Source organism: Candoia aspera, chromosome 3 (assembly GCF_035149785.1).
Source record: "Candoia aspera isolate rCanAsp1 chromosome 3, rCanAsp1.hap2, whole genome shotgun sequence".
Classification (NCBI taxonomy): Eukaryota; Metazoa; Chordata; class Lepidosauria; order Squamata; family Boidae; genus Candoia; species Candoia aspera.
Window position 1 is genome coordinate 97372747 of NC_086155.1, and position 18600 is coordinate 97391346.

At 38.6% G+C, this 18600-nt stretch overlaps 1 protein-coding gene across 1 annotated transcript; it reads right to left on the reverse strand.

The window, feature by feature from the left end:
- Positions 1–607: 607 nt before the first annotated feature.
- RGS13 (regulator of G protein signaling 13) lies at positions 608–17392 on the reverse strand. Its single transcript, XM_063300163.1, has 5 exons — positions 17200–17392; positions 12852–12920; positions 9793–9854; positions 3402–3568; positions 608–1773 (listed from the first exon to the last, which is right to left on the reverse strand). The coding sequence occupies exons 2-5, from the start codon at positions 12914–12916 to the stop codon at positions 1564–1566; spliced, it is 504 nt and encodes a 167-aa protein (XP_063156233.1). The 5' UTR covers positions 12917–12920; positions 17200–17392; the 3' UTR covers positions 608–1563.
- Between the last annotated feature and the right edge of the window lie 1208 nt (positions 17393–18600).

Consider the following 18600-nt stretch of genomic DNA (forward strand, 5'->3'; position numbering starts at 1 on the left):
GTGTGTGTGTACACACACAAACACATACACACAGACACAAATTTAGTGATTTAGAAATGGGGTGGCCAGTCTTAGTGTCCCTTTAAGGCTACAGCACATAGAAAATGATGACATCCCCGCCTCCCTGCTAGCTCTTACCCGTCGAATGTGAAACACTGTCCCAAGGTCACCCAGCTGGCTTTCATGCCTCAGGTGGGACTAGAACTCTCAATCTCCTGGTTTCTAGCCCATTGCCTTAACCACTAGACCAGACTGGCTCAAAGGATGGGCACCATGACAGACCGGATTTCTTCCTGGGCCACACCAGATGGCACTCTCTAATACTGTATTTTTTTTTAATAGCAATTTGATTAAATGCACTCCCTAATACTGTAGACAGAACCTGGAGCATGCCTCTCCTACCAAACCTACTGGGATGGTTAGATATAACTGGGGAGAGGTGGTCCCTCAAATAAAATAGTAAATAAAATAATTTTACTATTAATAAAATTTATTATCAATATGTTGATAACATACAACTTTTATTGGATTATTCATTTGTACTCTATTAAATATACATATTGTAGGATAAAAATAATTCAAGTACCTTTCAAATAATTCCCCCCTTTCATTTACATTCACAGACTTCATATATTCACTTATTCACTTATATCTGTATTTGCTTCACTGTTAACATTCAGTGTGTTTGTGTTCAGTGTCTGCTTGTCTGCTTTGAAACAATTAGGGTTTAATTACAATTACATAATTAAGTTTTGACACATTTTAATTTGATATATTTCTAAACCAACCAATAACTACAGTTCTCTTGGGGGAGGGGGTGTGAACAAAACTTTAAGAACATACTATTCAAAATAAAACAGTAAATTTTAAAACATAGTGATACCAGTATTATACATATAGTTTTTAAACAATAATATTATAAATGCAGCTGAACCTTAATATATTGTTGTGAATTTACTCATACTTTATCTTGCTTGGTGTGGCTTTTGCACAATGCAGGGTGAACTCGAGCAACAGCTGCAGTCGTCCTTGAATTGTTTAAAGGAGGTTAAATGGCTTAATGGCTGGATGGCTGGTTGAATGTTGACAGAGTTTCTGGCTGTTGATGCTGTAGCCTGCAGAAGGCAGGAAGTGCCACAAAGAAGCATTAGATCATGAAGTTTCTAAGTCTTAGAAGTTCTGATCTGAGTAAGAGAACTTGGTTAAGTCAACCACATCAGCCTCTGATATTGTGATGATTCCATTATCCAGATAATACTAAAGCTTTGGCTGAGGTCTTTCTAAATGCGTAATGTATAGTTCCATTCCATATAAACTTTCCCATGCCAAGTTAAAACAGGAAAATAACGGTTATGTCAAAATATTTATAATTTCTAAGTGCTTTCATTTAGTTCATTCTTCCCCAAACTGAGACCTTCCAGATGTATTGGACTACAACTCAGAGGGTACTAAACTGGGGAAGATGTTACCATGCTGGCTGCGAATGATGGGAATTGCAGTGTAGCGCATTATGAATGTGCCATGCTTGTTTTTATCTGATCTTTGAAGCTCAAAATAAAGCTCTCATTTTTTTTCTTTGAGACATACCAGTGATTGTTGTTGGGCTGAAAGAGTAAATATAAGGCTTTGGTAGATTTCTGAGCTAAGAAACCTGGGATATGAGTCTCTTTCCATATGTAGATAAACTATTTTCTGGGCTTCATCAAAACAAGACTGAGTTGGTTCCTGAATCTTCACGGTAATACCTTCTCTTACTGGACTGTCAATATTAATCTAAAAAAAAAGGAAAATAGTTTTTATTTTACTTTTTCAAGAATAGTCAGAAGGCAAGAAGCTGGACAGAGTAAGATGCTGAAGAATGAACAAAACATTGTCATCAAGAAGGATAGAAATCTTGAAATGGTCACAACCCTTATCTATCTATCTATCTATCTATCTATCTATCTATCTATCTATCTATCTATCTATCTATCTATCTATCTATCTATCTGGGTATGGCTGCCCAACATGAAATAACCACTCTGGGTAGCTTACATATGGTTAAAAACATAAAAACAGAGAAGCAAATAGAAAAACAAACAAAACACCATAATACAGAATAACTGAAGCCAAACAAAACATATTCCAATTCAAAATCATTTCAGGATGGGCTCAGACCTAAAGGTCTGGCCCACTGCTTTACCAAAGGCCATCAGATACTAGAGCCAGTGTGGTATAGGGGTTAAGATGCTGGTTAAGATGCACAGAAGCTCACTGGGTGACCTCAAGCCAGCTATTCACAGACCAACCTCCCTCACAGGACTGTTGCTGTAAGAATAAAATAGGAGGAGGAGGTATTGTGTATGGTGACATGAGCTCTTGAAGGAATAGTGGGATATAAATCTGATAAACAAATAGCCAGTTCTATAAAAAATAGAGGGAAGTATCAAAACATAAAATGATATGGAAAGATGATTTCCATTCTTTCATAATTTGAATTTTGTTATTTTTGAAGACCTTTTTCTATAAGAGGCAAACAAATGTATAACTGAATATTATCCTTTTCTCTTCACATTAACCTGAAACTCTATTTCATTCTGTTAATGTTCTGTCACAGATGACAAAGTCACACCTGATTAAATTCATCAATATACTTGATGCTGTTCGGTGTGCCATAATGGAGACCCATATCTGAAGTCTATATTTAAACACAATGAAGAGTTAGGCCATGACATTTGGTAGCACAAGATGTGTTGATGGCCAATAACTTAGATAATTTTAAAAGAGAATTAGACAAATCCACAGAGGAACAGAGGCACTATGTCTCTGAATATGCAGTGGGAAATGCCTTTCACATGCCAACCTGCTCATGAACTTCCTGGGCAGCATTTGATTGCCCTCTCTGGGAAACCAATTGATGGATTAGTGAGACCCTTAGCCTGATCCAGCAGGCTTGTTTTATCTTCTCCAATAGTTCAAATAATATTAGTATTCTAATGAAAGTTGCAAAAGGATCAGGGGGATAACAAATATGAAGAAGTGCACGTAGTATATATGGTTTTTTTTTAAAATTTGAATATTAGGCCACCTAAGTAAATGTGAAATGACCATAATATTTAATGCACCATTAATTCATTATACATTTATTTATAATGCATTTATTTATAAAGGTACCCTTCTAGAGACATCTCTCCTCTCTTCTAGCAGCCTGCTTGTGTAGCCTTATGTTGAGATATTTGGAAGTAATGAGGTATTCTTCTTCAGTAAAGAAAGAAAAATCTTATTCATTATACCAGAGCTGTTGGTGAGGTTTCAGTCTGCAATACAAGGTTATTTACTTACAACATCTGTGAGACCATCCACAGATTTCTCTGCAAAACAAGAGGAATTGTATTGTATTCCTCTCTGATTTATTAATTTACCTCTTTTGGAGCCTGGGGTTCGATATATTCCTTGAAAAGTTTCTGTGCCTCTGAAATTCTTTTCCTCTGTGATAAAATCTTCTTATACTTTTCACAAGCCAGCCAGAACTCCATGTTCTCGTCACTATATTCTTTCTTCAGGTAGGACTTGTAGATGATTGGCCCATCTGAAAATGATATGGGGATCAAACATTGATTTGCAAACCATATTAAAAGTAATTATAATATCAGTTATGTTTTACTTGCAGTATGAGATGTCCTACGAGGGATCATTTTCTGAGGCTCTGAGATTAGAACGGGATGTGAAAGTTACCTCAGCAGATAACTGTATTACTTTTCTCCTCCCATCTACCATAATACATAGTTAAGGGAATATTCAATGAGATATTTGTTTTTCATCTTTCCTACCATTCTCATTCTCATTCTTATTCGCTGACCTATAGTCTACAACTCCCAACTATTCTATCCATTAGCATGGTAGCGTAAGAGATTTTGGGGTGTCAAGCTAAAAGCCCTTAATCCAAATATATCTTCCTAGGGAGAACACTGGTTCAGCTAAATGGTGTCAAGTTGGGCAACTTGTTGTTGTTTATTTGTTTAGTCGCTTCCAACTCTTCATGACTTCATGGACCAGCCCACACCAGAGCTTCCTGTCGGTCGTCAACACCCCCAGCTCCCCCAGGGACAAGTCCGTCACCTCTAGAATATCATCCATCCATCTTGCCCTTGGTAGGCCCCTCTTCCTTTTGCCTTCCACTCTCCCTAGCATCAACATCTTCTCCAGGCTGTCCTGTCTTCTCATTATGTGGCCAAAGTATTTCAGTTTTGCCTTTAATATCATTCCCTCAAGTGAGCAGTCTGGCTTTATTTCCTGGAGGATGGACTGGTTGGATCTTCTTGCAGTCCAAGGCACTCTCAGAATTTTCCTCCAACACCACAGTTCAAAAGCATCTATCTTCCTTCTCTCAGCCTTCCTTACGGTCCAGCTCTCGCAGCCATATGTTACTACGGGGAACACCATTACTTTAACTATGCGGGCCTTTGTTGTCAGTGTGATGTCTCTGCTCTTAACTATTTTATCGAGATTGGTCATTGCTCTTCTCCCAAGGATTAAGCATCTTCTGATTTCCTGACTGCAGTCAGCATCTGCAGTAATCTTCGCACCTAGAAATACAAAGTCTTTCACTGCTAATACATTTTCTCCCTCTATTTGCCAGTTATCAATCAAGCTGGTTGCCATAATCTTGGTTTTTCTGAGGTTTAGCTGCAAGCCAGCTGTTGCACTTTCTTCTTTCACCTTCATCATAAGGCTCCTCAGTTCCTCTTCACTTTCAGCCATCAAAGTGGTATCATCTGCATATCTGAGATTGTTAATGTTTCTTCCAGAGATTTAACTCCAGCCTTGGATTCCTCAAGCCCAGCTTGTCGCATGATGTGTTCTGCATACAAGTTGAATAGGTAGGGTGAGAGTATACAGCCCTGCCGTACTCCTTTCCCAATGTTAAACCAGTCCATTGTTCCGTGGTCTGTTCTTACTGTTGCTACTTGGTCGTTATACAGATTCTTCAGGAGGCATACAAGATGACTTGGTATTCCCATACCACTAAGAACTTGCCACAATTTGTTATGTTCCACACAGTCAAAGGCTTTAGAAGAGTCAATAAAACAGAAATAGATGTTTTTCTGAAACTCCCTGGCTTTTTCCATTATCCAGCAGATATTGGCAATTTGGTCTCTAGTTCCTCTGCCTTTTATAAACCCAGCTTGTACATCTGGCAATTCTTGCTCCATGAACTGCTGAAGTCTACCTTGCAGGATCTTGAGCATTACCTTACTGGCATGTGAAATGAGTGCCACTGTTCGATAGTTTGAACATTCTTTAGTGTTCCCCTTTTTTGGTATGGGGATATAAGTTGATTTTTTTCCAATCTGATGGCCATTCTTGTGTTTTCCAAGTTTGCTGGCATACAGCATGCATTACCTTGACAGCATCATCTTGCAAGATTTTGAACAGTTCAGCTGGGATGCCGTTGTCTCCTGCTGCCTTGTTATTAGCAATGCTTCTTAAGGCCCACTCAACCTCACTCTTCAGGATGTCTGGCTCTAGCTCACTGACCACACCGTCAAAACTATCCCCAATATTGTTATCCTTCCTATACAGGTCTTCTGTATATTCTTGCCACCTTTCCTTGATCTCTTCTTCTTCTGTTAGGTCCTTGCCATCTTTGTTTTTGATCATACCCATTTTGGCCTGGAATTTACCTCCAATGTTTCTAATTTTCTGGAAGAGGTCTCTTGTCCTTCCTATTCTATTGTCTTCTTCCACTTCCGCACATTGCTTGTTTAAAAATAATTCCTTATCTCTTCTGGCTAACCTCTGGAATTTTGCATTTAATGGGGTATATCTCCCCCTATCACTGTTGCCTTTTGCTTTCCTTCTTTCTTGGGCTACTTCTAGTGTCTCAGCAGACAGCCATTTTGCCTTCTTGGTTTTCTCTTTCTTTGGGATGTATTTTGTTGCTGCCTCCTGAACAATGCTGCGAACTTCTGTCCATAGTTCTTCCAGGACCCTATCTACTAAGTCCAGTCCCTTAAATCTATTCTTCATCTCCACTGCATATTCCTTAGGAATATTAGTGAGCTCATATCTAGCTGATCTGTGGGTCTTCCCTAATCTCTTTAGTCTGATCCTAAATTGTGCAAGAAGAAGTTCGTGATCTGAACTACAGTCAGCTCCAGGTCTTGTTTTTACTCACTGTACAGATGTCCGCCACCTTTGGCTGCAAAGGATGTAGTCAATCTGATTTCGGTGTTGTCCATCTGGTGAAGTCCATGTATAAAGCCGTCTCTTAGGTTGTTGGAAGAGAGTGTTTGTTATGCAGAGTGAATTGTCTTGGCAAAATTCCATCAGCCTATGTCCTGCTTCGTTTTGTTCTCCCAGGCCATACTTACCTGTAATTCCAGGTGTCATTTGACTGCCCACCTTAGCATTCCAGTCTCCTGTGATGAAAATAGCATCTCTTTTAGGCGTGTTGTCCAGTAGGTGCTGCAGATCCTCATAGAACTGCTCTACTTCAGCTTCTTCAGTATTTGTGGTTGGGGCGTATATTTGGATCACTGTGATGTTAGATGGCTTGCCCTGAATTCAAACTGAGATCATCCTGTCGTTTTTTGGATTGTATCCAAGCACTGCTTTAGCCACTTTACTATTAATTATGAAGGCTACTCCATTTCTTCTGTGGTCCTCTTGTCCACAGTAGTAGATCTGGTGGTCATTTGATGTGAAGTGGCCCATTCCAGTCCATTTCAGTTCACTGATGCCCAAAATGTCTATCTTTAATCTTGACATCTCACCAATAACCACATCCAATTTGCCCTGGCTCATAGATCTTACATTCCAGGTTCCAATGGTGTGTTGATCCTTAGAACATCGGATTCGCCGTTCACCACCAGCACCGTCGGCTGCTAGCCGTCCTTTCGGCTTTGAGCTAGCTGCGTCATCACATCTGGGACTAGTTGAACTCATCCTCTGTTCCTCCCCAGTAGCATTTTGACCATCTTCCGACCTGGGGGTCTCATCTTCCGATGGTATACCGACATATCTCTGGTTGTACTGATCCATTTAGTTTTCACGGCAAGAATACTGGGGTGGGTTGCCATTACCTTCCCCAGGGATCGCATTTAGTCTGACCTCTCTGTCATGACCTTCCCGTCTTGGGTGGCCCTTCATGGTTTAGCTCATGGCATCATTGAGGTGCTCAAGCTCCAGCACCATGACAAGGTAACGATCCTTTGCTGAAGAAGTTGGGCAACTACCTCATTACAAAAACACTTTCCCAAGAAAACTGCACTGTCAACTTAGCAGCCATATAACATTTAGAAGGTCAAGGAATCCTGACAAGGTAGGAGAAGGTACTGGGAGGCAAACAGAACTCTGGGAAAGCAAAATAAAGTAACTCCCTAGAAAGAAACTCTGTTCATGAAATACTACCTCTTTTTCTTTCAAAATCCCATTGTCTTTATTATTATGCTCCATTATTTCATAGTTATACTGTAATGACCTCACGATGCATATTATGTATTGTATCCAATGAAACACCTGGCTGCTATATCCAATCACATGTCTCTAATGAGGGACTGCTTAGGCCTATCTTTGCCTCCAGTGCTCTCCAGCACATAAACCAATTTGTGTTCCAATGTCTTTGATTCAAATGTACCCTTAAACAATTCTATTACAAATTAGTGTTAGAAGTGGGATATTCTGGAAACACAGGAGCTGGCAAGCACCAGACACTCTATGTTGAGGACCAAATTGATAAGATTGTCTCCCTTTCTTTCTGTGTCTGTGGGAGTGCTCCAGGTACTGCCTCAGAGGACTGTGATGGTGGTGCACACTGAGTGGTTATCCCAGGATATTTTCTCAAGGACATGGAGGGGTTGTATGGAGACAAGCTGGTCTTCGGGATAAATGCATCAATGCACATCTGTGGTAGGTAGGCTGATGGAAGCTAAGTCCACCATCTGCAGGGGCCCTATTTATATAAATAATGTGAATGAAAAAGGAAAACTCAGCACATTCATCATCATAAAGTCTAATTCTTGGGCACTTCTATAGTACCACTACAGGTCAAATGTTTAGCTTTTACGTGTTCATTCTTGAGAGTTTAGCTGACAATTCTTCCATCTCATTGCACTTACATGTACTTGTCCACTATCATGCTATTTTCTGGTACAGAGGTGTGGTTCTTCACATTTTTGCTACAAACTTTTTGGAGAAAAAATAAAACCCTGTTCTCTATTTCTCCAATTTTAGCAAATAAAAGAAGAATGTCAAGTTACCATTTTATGAAGTTGGAAGGTCATCTGGAAGTGTCATCTGCCCAGATAAATTACTTTTGTCCAAATTTGCTTGTGATGGAGTAATTTATTCATAACAAGTTATTCATAACAAGTTATTCATAAGTTATTTATTTATGGAGTTATTTATTCATAAGAAGCTTTAGGCTTGTAGATGGATGGATGGATGGATGGATGGATGGATGGATGGATGGATGGATAGATAGATAGATAGATAGATAGATAGATAGATAGATAGATAGATAGATAGATATCTGGGTAACTGAGCTACTATCACTATAAAATAAAATGTTTATCAAATCACTTTAGAGCAGAAAGAAAAGGAAAAAAGGGTCTGGTAGAATTAAATTTTTTTTTTTTCCTGGAAGGAGAAAGAAATAATAATTTGTAGAATTAAAATAATATAAAACCATAGCATTATTTAAAATACTTGGAAAATAAACAGTGTTTTATCTGGTGGCTGAAGGACATTCAGGTGGGAATTAGATAAGCCTTTCTGGGAAGAGCATTTCACAGCCGAGGGGCCCTTTCTAAACAGATTTTCTCATGTGGTCATGTCTCATATGAGTTTAGTAGTCTGGTTTACTGTATCTTTTTTATAAACACCAGTTGTAGTGGCACACAGTTGAAGAGCTGGAACATAAACTATTAGTACTAAATGCCTTGAAATATAATGCAGAAATCACTGATCTAGAGCTCTGAAAAATGTCCTGATAACAGTCTAGGTTGCTCAGAAGTAGGTTAATCTGACATGGCCCTTTTGCCTTAGGGCTCATCCTCATAACTCTTAAAGATGCTTCATAAATCTTAAAGATGCTTCACTAACACTGATTTAAGGACACATCCATGCAGCCTCATCTCATCCCCAACCTATAACTGAGGCCACCTAACTTTGTTATCTGATCTGATGTTAAGGTAGTGTTGTCCATTTTCTCCAGGTTCAATCCTTGATACATTTGTGGTGCTTTTGTGGCAATTGTGGTGTTGATGGATTAGCCTAGATCCTATAGGCATACTCCCTCCTTCTGCTCACCAGTGACATCCATCCATAGGCATTTTGACTTCAGCAGGGGAGGAAAAAAAAACCTTGGCACCTGATACAATGCATCAGTCAGGGAAAGCCAAAGGAAGCAAGAAAATGAGCCAATCTGCTCAGAAGCAGACCTTCCCAATCAGATTTGGAAAGATGGCTAAACCCCCCACTCTGGTCATTTTTCAAAACTTGTCTCCTCTACCAGCCCAGCCCAGCCCACCCCAGTTTAGGGACAGTGATTGGTGGATCACTGCCTGTGAAATCCATCAATTGTTGCACTTTAATTTGCTCTGCAGTAAACTACTAGGATAGCACTACTCACCAACCTTGTTAATGGGACAGAGTTGACATCAGCTATATAGAGGAAGCAAATTTATGTTGGCATCATGGACTGGAAGACAGCATGCTAAATTGGCTATTTGAATATGTCCTATGCCAAAGATACCCTTTACCCATTCCCATACCACCTTACTGTTCTGGTCAGTAATGATGTTAACTCACATTTAGTAGCCATTAGCTTTTCAAAAGACTGAGACCACAGAAGTACTTCTTCCAGGCTTATTCTTTGAGAAGCAGGGGCAGGGAGAAAAAACACAAGGTTAGAGTAGCCAATAACAATCTTTTCATAACTAGCTTTTATAAAATCTGAGACTAAGGATATTGTAGATCTGTCCTTGGGCATCCACAAAGACTCCCTACATTTGATTCTTAGGTATTTCAGACCAAGCCAAGGGGAGGGGGAAAACAATCTTTAAAGGATATTTTATATGTCATACAACATATCTATATTTCACCTAATAATTCACCTAAAATAATTATAACAGCTGCAATATTACCACATGTGGGGCTGCCTATCAAGAAAGCATAGGTCAGTGTATCTGAGCTTCAGAAATCTGGATAAAAACTAGATAGCAACAAGCAGATAGAAAAAAACTTTAACCTTTTTGTTCCCCAGAGATGGAATCCCTAAGAAAGCACTTTGTATGTCTGTGTGTGTACATGATGGACCCTCCAGTTCTAATACTGAGGCTGAACGTTATTTGTATTTTGTTTTGGAAGTTGCCTTGAAGATGTTTTTATTCTTAAAGGCATTCTGTCCATCTGTAAAATGAATGAATGAATGACATCATCTGTCAACACTGGACATACTTACTAGGAAGTATTGTGCATTTGAACCTATTGTGGCATTAGGCCTTATTTTACTTAAGCCTCCTTCTTGAAATATTCCTGTTTCAAATTTTCCTATGTAATTACATTTTTTTTTTGTAATGGAAATCATACTGAATTTTTAAATTGTATATTTACTCATTCTTTCTCAACAGCTGCACTTGGAAATATTCCAGTAAACAACCCAATCATCATGTACTTTAAAATAGTCCCATGGAGTTGATTGGGACCTACTCTTACAGTAGCTAAGTAGGATTGCAGACATTACATTAGAAATTGCATTAGAAAGATACTACTGAAAGGAACAGTAGTACAAAAATAATAAAATATAACAATTATAATTATGCTGCATTATGTTACAAAGTACTGTGAAGTAATTTATTCTCGTAATTATTGAAAGGGACAAGTCATCATGGATTTCTACTGTTTATAATTGGGGAATGAAGTAACTGAATGTCTGGCATTAAAGAAATGGAAGGGATTAGCTCTCCTAGACTGCCTTGTGCTGGGATTCAAGGAGCAAATTAGAGGCATGTTTTCATCTGCTCCTTTGGCCTGATATCACCTCCCACACAATCACTAAAGCAACTTCATTATTTTAAAGTTTAGCTATAATCCATTCTTGATTAAAAGTAAAATTGGCCTCCGGATGTTGAAACCAAATAAAAGATTCATAAACCTGCCTGGTTATAGCCCTGCCCAGCTGTTTGTAAGATATTATAGGCTTGTTAGTTTATAACTGCCTTCATTATTTTCATTGGAATACATGAATAGATATGTATGTACCTATGTCCGCCTGTCTGTTTGTGTATGTCTATGTGTTATGCTAGTAGCACTCCTGGGCTTGTAATCATTTGTTAACAATCAAATGAGGCAATCTTTGAAGACAGCATAATCTGGGTTATGTTTGTTTAACACCCAGAACTTCTATTTAGGACCAATCAAAATGGCATTAAAAGGTGTGCAAGCTTTTTAATTGTCTAGAAATAATCAGGCAAAACTTTAACCAAAGGGAAGAAAAGGCAGGGAAGAAAGTGTAGACTGTTAGGTCAAGTGGTTCAAGCCATGTGATCTGCAGTTCAAAGTCACAGGAGCTCCTACATTTGTCATATGACAACCCCCCCCCCCCAAAAAAAAACACACACACAACAACAAGTGGCCTTTGTGTTTCCCAGCTGGCGGGGGAATAACTACTTTCTTTATCCTTGAATGGCCAATATAGATCGATACCAATGAGAGTAACAAAGGTCTGCATTTTATAAATTCCACTTAGACTGACCACACTTTCTTTCTTCAAGAAAGAAAGCACGACAGTCACAACTGTACAATCAAACTGCCCTCTTTTGTGTGTGTGTGTGTGTGTGTGTGTGTGTAGTATAGATGGATCCCCATTTGCTCCATGCAACTTTCCTTCCCTATACACCCAGACACTCCCCAAGCCTGTTATATTCCCAAACACTTCAGAACAGATTGAAGTGAAAGCATGGAGTGTTATGAATGGGACAGGGTGGAAAAATTCATGGAGGGATGCTGTTCTATCAGTGGACATACACAACTGGATTCAACTTGGATATCAGCAGCCCTTTCATAACTGCTGAACATATGTCACTGAATTCTCTGAATGAGACAACAAATCCATGATAAAATGAGCTCAGCCGAATTTTATCCACTACTTTTTACCTGGAATCTCTGGGCTTACTCCTGAAGCTTGTAAGAAGAATATCCAATAGCTTCAAGCCTAAATGACAGTGGATCTATTTTGCTTATAGTTTGGGGTGGAAAAAGATATAAACAATAAGTTAATTAGAGCTATGAGCTCTAAATCTGGCAGCCAAAGTAGAGCCCCTAAGAGGCCAATCTGACTAGGAGACTGGAGATTTCCCATGTCTGTCCATTTCTGGATTGTCTTTTCTCAAAAAGTTAAGGCTTTATACATGCTTATACTGTACATATACATCTTCTTTTTATGTTCTTCAGTGAAGGTTAGGTTAGGCTGAGAAAATATTCAAGGTCAACAATGACCTTCATGGCTCAAGATTTGGTCCTAACTCTCTTCTGTTCTAGATGTTCTAATCACCACTGCATACTGGCTCTCTGCAAGGAAAGCTTTCTGTTCTATCAATGGCATTTGTGTTTAAAATTTCTCTATTTAAAGCAAAAAGGAACCACTTACCACCAAACCACCCTCTAAATCTCAACTGGACCCCCACATAGGATTTGGTCCAAAGTTTCCTCCTCCTTTTTCTATTGTTATTTGCTTCCGAAAGTTTTATATAAATATGGGTAGGACAAGTAGCATGTGAAGCTCAGTCTTGGAAAATTGAAAATTCCTGGTCTACTCCTTTACCCCTTGTTCTCTAAATAAGGCCTCTTGTTGATTGGTTTGTACTTACTTGGAAATGACTCCATTTGTGCCATCTCTGAACAAACTGCAAAGCCAACAGATGCTGCGATTCATAATTCTGGATGAAGAAAACAAATATATTTAAGCATTCTGTTCAAGGGATATTGGTAAGATGCAGGCCCATAATGCATAAACAAATTTATGCATTGTAATGCTTATGTATTGATGAAACTTTAGGTCATCTTCCAGACAAAACAAACCATTTCTGGTCTTATCAGGGCTTACCTTGAGCTCATTGCATATGAGTTGAACTAATATCCTGATTATTAGCTATCTTTCAAGCCTTGCAATATTATACCCTTTCTCCCTTGTTGCCCCATAGGCCGGGAGCAGTTTCCCAGAATATCTGTATAATTAAACCTTTTCTAAGTTCCTCATAACCCATCGGTTCCATTAAGCCTTAGCCTCAAGTCTCAAATTCCACATCTAACTGCACCTAAGTTTTAGATCTAGCGTGTCCCTATATCATGCCTCAGTTTCCCTCTTTTTCTTCTGTTTTCCCTGAGTTGAATTTTAGACTGTAAGCTCCCTGATGCTGGTTCACTTTTTAGTGTATCTGCATCATGGAGCACCATGCATATTGATCTTCTTCTCCTCCTCCTCCTCCTCCTCCTCCTCCTCCTCCTCCTGGTATCTTTTCTTATTATAGTGCGTTCCTGTGCCTATGTTTCTGGTAGTTAAGATGTACCAAATGTAACAGAACTTTTGGAAGTAAAATGAGTAGAATTGTTCTCTATCTCTTTGTGGAGAAGCGATTCAAGAGGAAAGCAGCATCTTTGCTGCCCCTGTGTGGACTCCTCTGACAATGCTTTCCTATGTCCTCTGACAGTGTTTCCTACATACTCCCAGAGGATCTATGCAGAGGTATGAAGAACTAATATAGTCATTTATCCTGGGAAGAGGGGCCCTTTAGTTGCAACTAGGTATATATCTGTGAGTATACATCTGTGGTGTCTCGATTATTGGGAATGTACTCCTTAAAGTGAATATCCAAAATGCCTTAATTGCAGGACCGGTTTTATCATTAGCTACAATGGAATAACTGCATCAGGTAGCAAAGACATCAAATTTTCAGTTATTTAACTTATTATTGTGCATTTACTGCCATGAAGAAGGAGAGGAGACTGTGGAATAGTTTACCTCCTACCAAAATAAATTGCTTGGTGTTGAGGTCCTCTGGTTCTTGACTTGGCTGGTTATAGAAGCATTTGTTACTTGATCTCAGACTGCAAAGTGTAATTGGCTCATCAAGTTCAGTGGCTTTTTCAGATTTCAGGGAAGTGGTTAACTACCATACTGTGGTCTTTCCTTCACTGCCAGCAAAAAGGAAGAAAATAGGTAAAATATTTCTCCTGAAAGCCTAGAGCCCTGGAATGCACCATTCAGGGCTTCTAGCCATACTCTATAATCATGCTTGTTTTGTTTGTTTGTTTGTTTTTATCTGGCAAACTAGGGGCTAGCTTTCATTGAAGTTAAGATGAGAAGTCTTCTAATAAAGGTATCGGAGCCTTCCTCTCAGTTCCTCAAAAATGAGCCGCAAATCTTCATAAAATTGTGAAGCAAACAGCTAGGGATCTAGAGTTTGTTAAACAAAGGAGTGCTTCATGCTTTTTTGAAAAGTATGCCCTGCTCTTAATAAAATCATTTGCTCTTTTTCAAACCATTTTAAGGAAGTTTACCTGCTTTTGCATCACTGTTCAGAATTCCATAAGGCAGGAATCCTCAGACTGTGAGTCATGACCCCTGGGGGGTTGAAAGCAAGTTAGAGGGGAGTCACAATTGTGTGTGTGATTTAAATGTTGATGAGGCTTGAGCACACAAGGAAGAAGTACTATCTGAACTTCTTCCTGTTTTCCCTGGGCAAACCTTGCATGTAGAGTAGGGAGTGAAATGTGTGCACTTGAGTGGTGGGTGTAAGCCATCCACCACTCACAACAGCTGGTGAATTCTGATATGGCATGCAGTGTTCTATCTGTAGTCTTTGGAAGTGTCTGTCAAAGTGTGTGTTTTAGTGAAGATCAGTATTTTTACCCACTATTTTTAATTTCTAGACTTCCAAAACAGAAACATTTCTGTGGTAAGAGAAAAGCTAAAGATGATCTATTTACTAATAATGCTGATAAAATAAGTTTAAGTCAAGAAAGTATGAATATTACATATATTTTAGTAAGTAATATATTCATATCTTGCCCATTCCTAGCCCCAATATAATCAATTTTATTCATGGGGGAGGGGTGTTACACAATTTCATTTATCACTGGGGAGGTGTTGAGGGTTCAAATTTTGAAAATCCCTGCCATAAGGGTTGGATTAATTCAACTATAGTTCAGTCTGCACTGAGGATTTAACCTGAGTGTCAGTAAGGAGTGCCAAAAAAACCAACAACAACAACACCTCTTATACTTGCACTCAAGTGTTTCTTAAAACTGAAACACCTCTTCCTTGCATTATGAATTCTTACATTCTGTAAAAGATTTACTTTCAGAATGCATACATTTGGAAACCAAAAATATCCACCCACTGAGAAGCTTATTTTCCTTTTTTGCATTTTCATGAATTATAGTACCAGACCTGCTTCCTAGCTGAAAAGAGAGAAATACAGAGTAGCTGATTCATGCAGAGATGCGGTAAAATGGATTTCACTGAAAGAAAGTAATTGGTGCATCTTCTTTGAACCATACCCCAGGAAGGAATACAGTACTATTTCCTACATTCTTCTTGGAAGAAGACACAGCCAGAACAATGCAGTATGCATATATATGTTAATTTATTTGGTTTACATGCTGCACCATTTCCAAAAATTCTGAGCGGTTAACAAATAGCAACATCAAAATTGAAATGTGAAAACTCAGTAACATGATCAAGGTTCTGATGTTTCACCTTTCAGACAGCAGAGTCTTCAAACATCCCGAAATGCCTCAATGTACAGCCATGTTTTCACAGCTGTTAAAAAAATGTAATAGGGAAGGGCTCATCTGAATATATGGGAATATGCTGTCCCAGAGGTGGGGGAATTGAGGTCAAGATGCCTGTAGATGGCATTCCCTCAAAGTCTGGATCCTCAACAAGCAGACATATATCTCTTTTCCTTTCTGTCAGTTTGAGGTTTGAGCCCACAGGATGTTCTGAATCCTACTGGTTGCTAGGGAACAATAATCTTTGCCTTTGCCTTTCACATGGACATCTCCATTAATATATAAAACATACTAAAACATACTGTTGAGATCTGAATGTAGCACCATTATCTCCCTTTGCATATTTGAACTATGAAAACGTTTTTTTTTTTTTTAAATCTGATCTTCTAATGGCTAGTTGGTGATTTGATCTGATGGATGACTTTTCCCATGAAGACAACTTTGTGAATCCTACTGAGTCTTTCAGCATTGTCAATGACTCTTCCAATTATTTTGAAATGTTATTTGAGTTGTAATAAGTAGGTATATAACTAGCTATGTGTGAACATACATATTTCCTTTTAAAAAATAGGTACTTTTTCACAAGGAAAGCAAATGGATAAAGCTGTAATTAAATTTATTTTAGACCTGCTCGTTGTCCAAAATTGTTTCAGCAACAGGGCATTTCAATTATAGGCACAAATAAGACTCATGATTTTAACATTCCCCCCCCCCCCGCCCAAAAAAAAAATCAGGGTTGGGCTATCTTATATGTTTTAGTCTCAGAGATATAATATCTTAATATTGTAAGATATTACAATTTATAATATCTTTTTTTTTAGTTTACCAAGTTTGCATTATAGAATTTATAAAACACAGTGTATCTATTTTAGTTGCAGGTATTTCATTGCAACCATATGTATCTCAGCCACAGTTTTCTTCTAACCTGGGAAAGAGTATGAAGAAACCCTTCAAAGCATGGCTTATATCCACTGATTCAGAGTTAATAACTAAGAATTAAGAAATCAAATGATATTAATTAATTACCCTTAATAGTAGTTGAACAGCAATGATTTCCCAAAAGTTAGAACTAATGGTATTCCGATCCTTTCCACCTCTCATCAACCCACTCAGACTTGTAAGTTTCCCTTCCCCCTAATAACAAGCTACAGAAATTCACCTCTTTTGCAGAATTGGGTTAATAGGTTTCTGGATGTTTTTATTAGAAGCACAAATAGGTGGTGCTATATGAAACAGTAAAATATTTCAAATTGAGGAGATCCTATGAAACTGGTGCTACCCTTACTCTGCTAGACTGCTCCTCTTTTGTCGTGGAATAGATTTCATATGGAGAATGAGCAGAGAAGCCTGCTCAGACACCTTGAACAGTAGCTGTTGTTTAAAATTCCCTGGCAGTCAAGAATAGGCTAGTTGCATACTTACCACAACGTCCTCCAAGTTTTTGAGGAGGATCTTATTGTGATGGTTGAGGAAATTATTTGCTTTTGTTTAGAATCAGAAGAATGCCAAAATCAGACCGTGGTTAGTAGTCTTTTGCTTCCAGAGGATACAGCATTGGGGATCTGCTTCTGGAAAAGAACAATATGTAGTGTTAATGTGTCCCTCTTGGTTCTACTGGAAGCAGTAAGCGTTTCCCTTCTACTTTGGGGAGATCATTGTGTGTTGCTGTCTTCATATGTTTACATTCAAACTTTGCTTGTGGTTAGTGGGAAGTTCTTTCTTTAAAAAAAAAAAAAGGAAAAAAGTTCCACCAGCCTTTAGAGATCCATTGATAAGAGGATGTTTGTTCTGTCACTTGTAGGATATCTTTACTGATTGACTGAAGCTGCATTAATTCTTTTCGAAGAGGTTATGAAAAATGACTGGTGTCAACAGATAAGGCTGTCATTTTGTGGCTAAAATTTTCCAGCCCCTTGTCAAGTGACACTTCTCTTCTTCAACTGCAAACCTTCATCTGCAAAGTGATAAGGATCTAGAGATAGGTCTCAGCCACATTCTTTCCACAATGAAATAGCCATAACACATGATCAATTATTAAAATATGCTTTTGGTGGCATTCTTATATTTGCAGATTTTAAAAGCAATTCTTGGGCACACTCCAATCAACAGTTTACACAATGTACAAATTACAGGTAGTCCTCACTTAACAACCATTTATTTAGGGATGGTTTGGACTTACAACAGCACTAAAAAACTGACTTATGACTGGTCCTCACACTTATGACCATCTCAGCATCTCCACAATCAGGTGATCACAATTCAGGCACTTGGCAACCAGTTCACATTTATGACCATTGCAGCATCCTGCAGTCACGTGATCACCATTTTTGACCTTCCCAGATGGCTTCCAGCAAGCAAAATCAACAGGGAACCATGTGATTCTCTTAATGACCACATGGTTCACTTAATGACCATGTGATTCACTTAATGATTGCTGCAAAAAAGGTCGTAAGATCAGGTCGGATTTGCTTAATGACAGCATTGCTTAGCGACCAAAATTCCAGTCCCAACTGTGGTGGTTAAGCAAGGACTACCTGTATATGGAATTGTCTATCAGATATGGTGATGGCTTCCAGTGGTTGGAATGAGGATTTAATAAAGTCGTAATCAATGGCTGATAATCTCAATCACTGTATTATACCTCCAGAATAAAACTGGCATGCCATAAATATATAGATATGCAGAGACAACTCATATGCTTGGAAGGGTTCAAAGTGGAGTCCTAGAAATAATCCAATCTGTAGGTAATACAAGATGATTCAGTGCCTGGAGCATATTGGCAGAGCTTTGTTCTCCCATCATCTAACATGAACTAATGGAAGT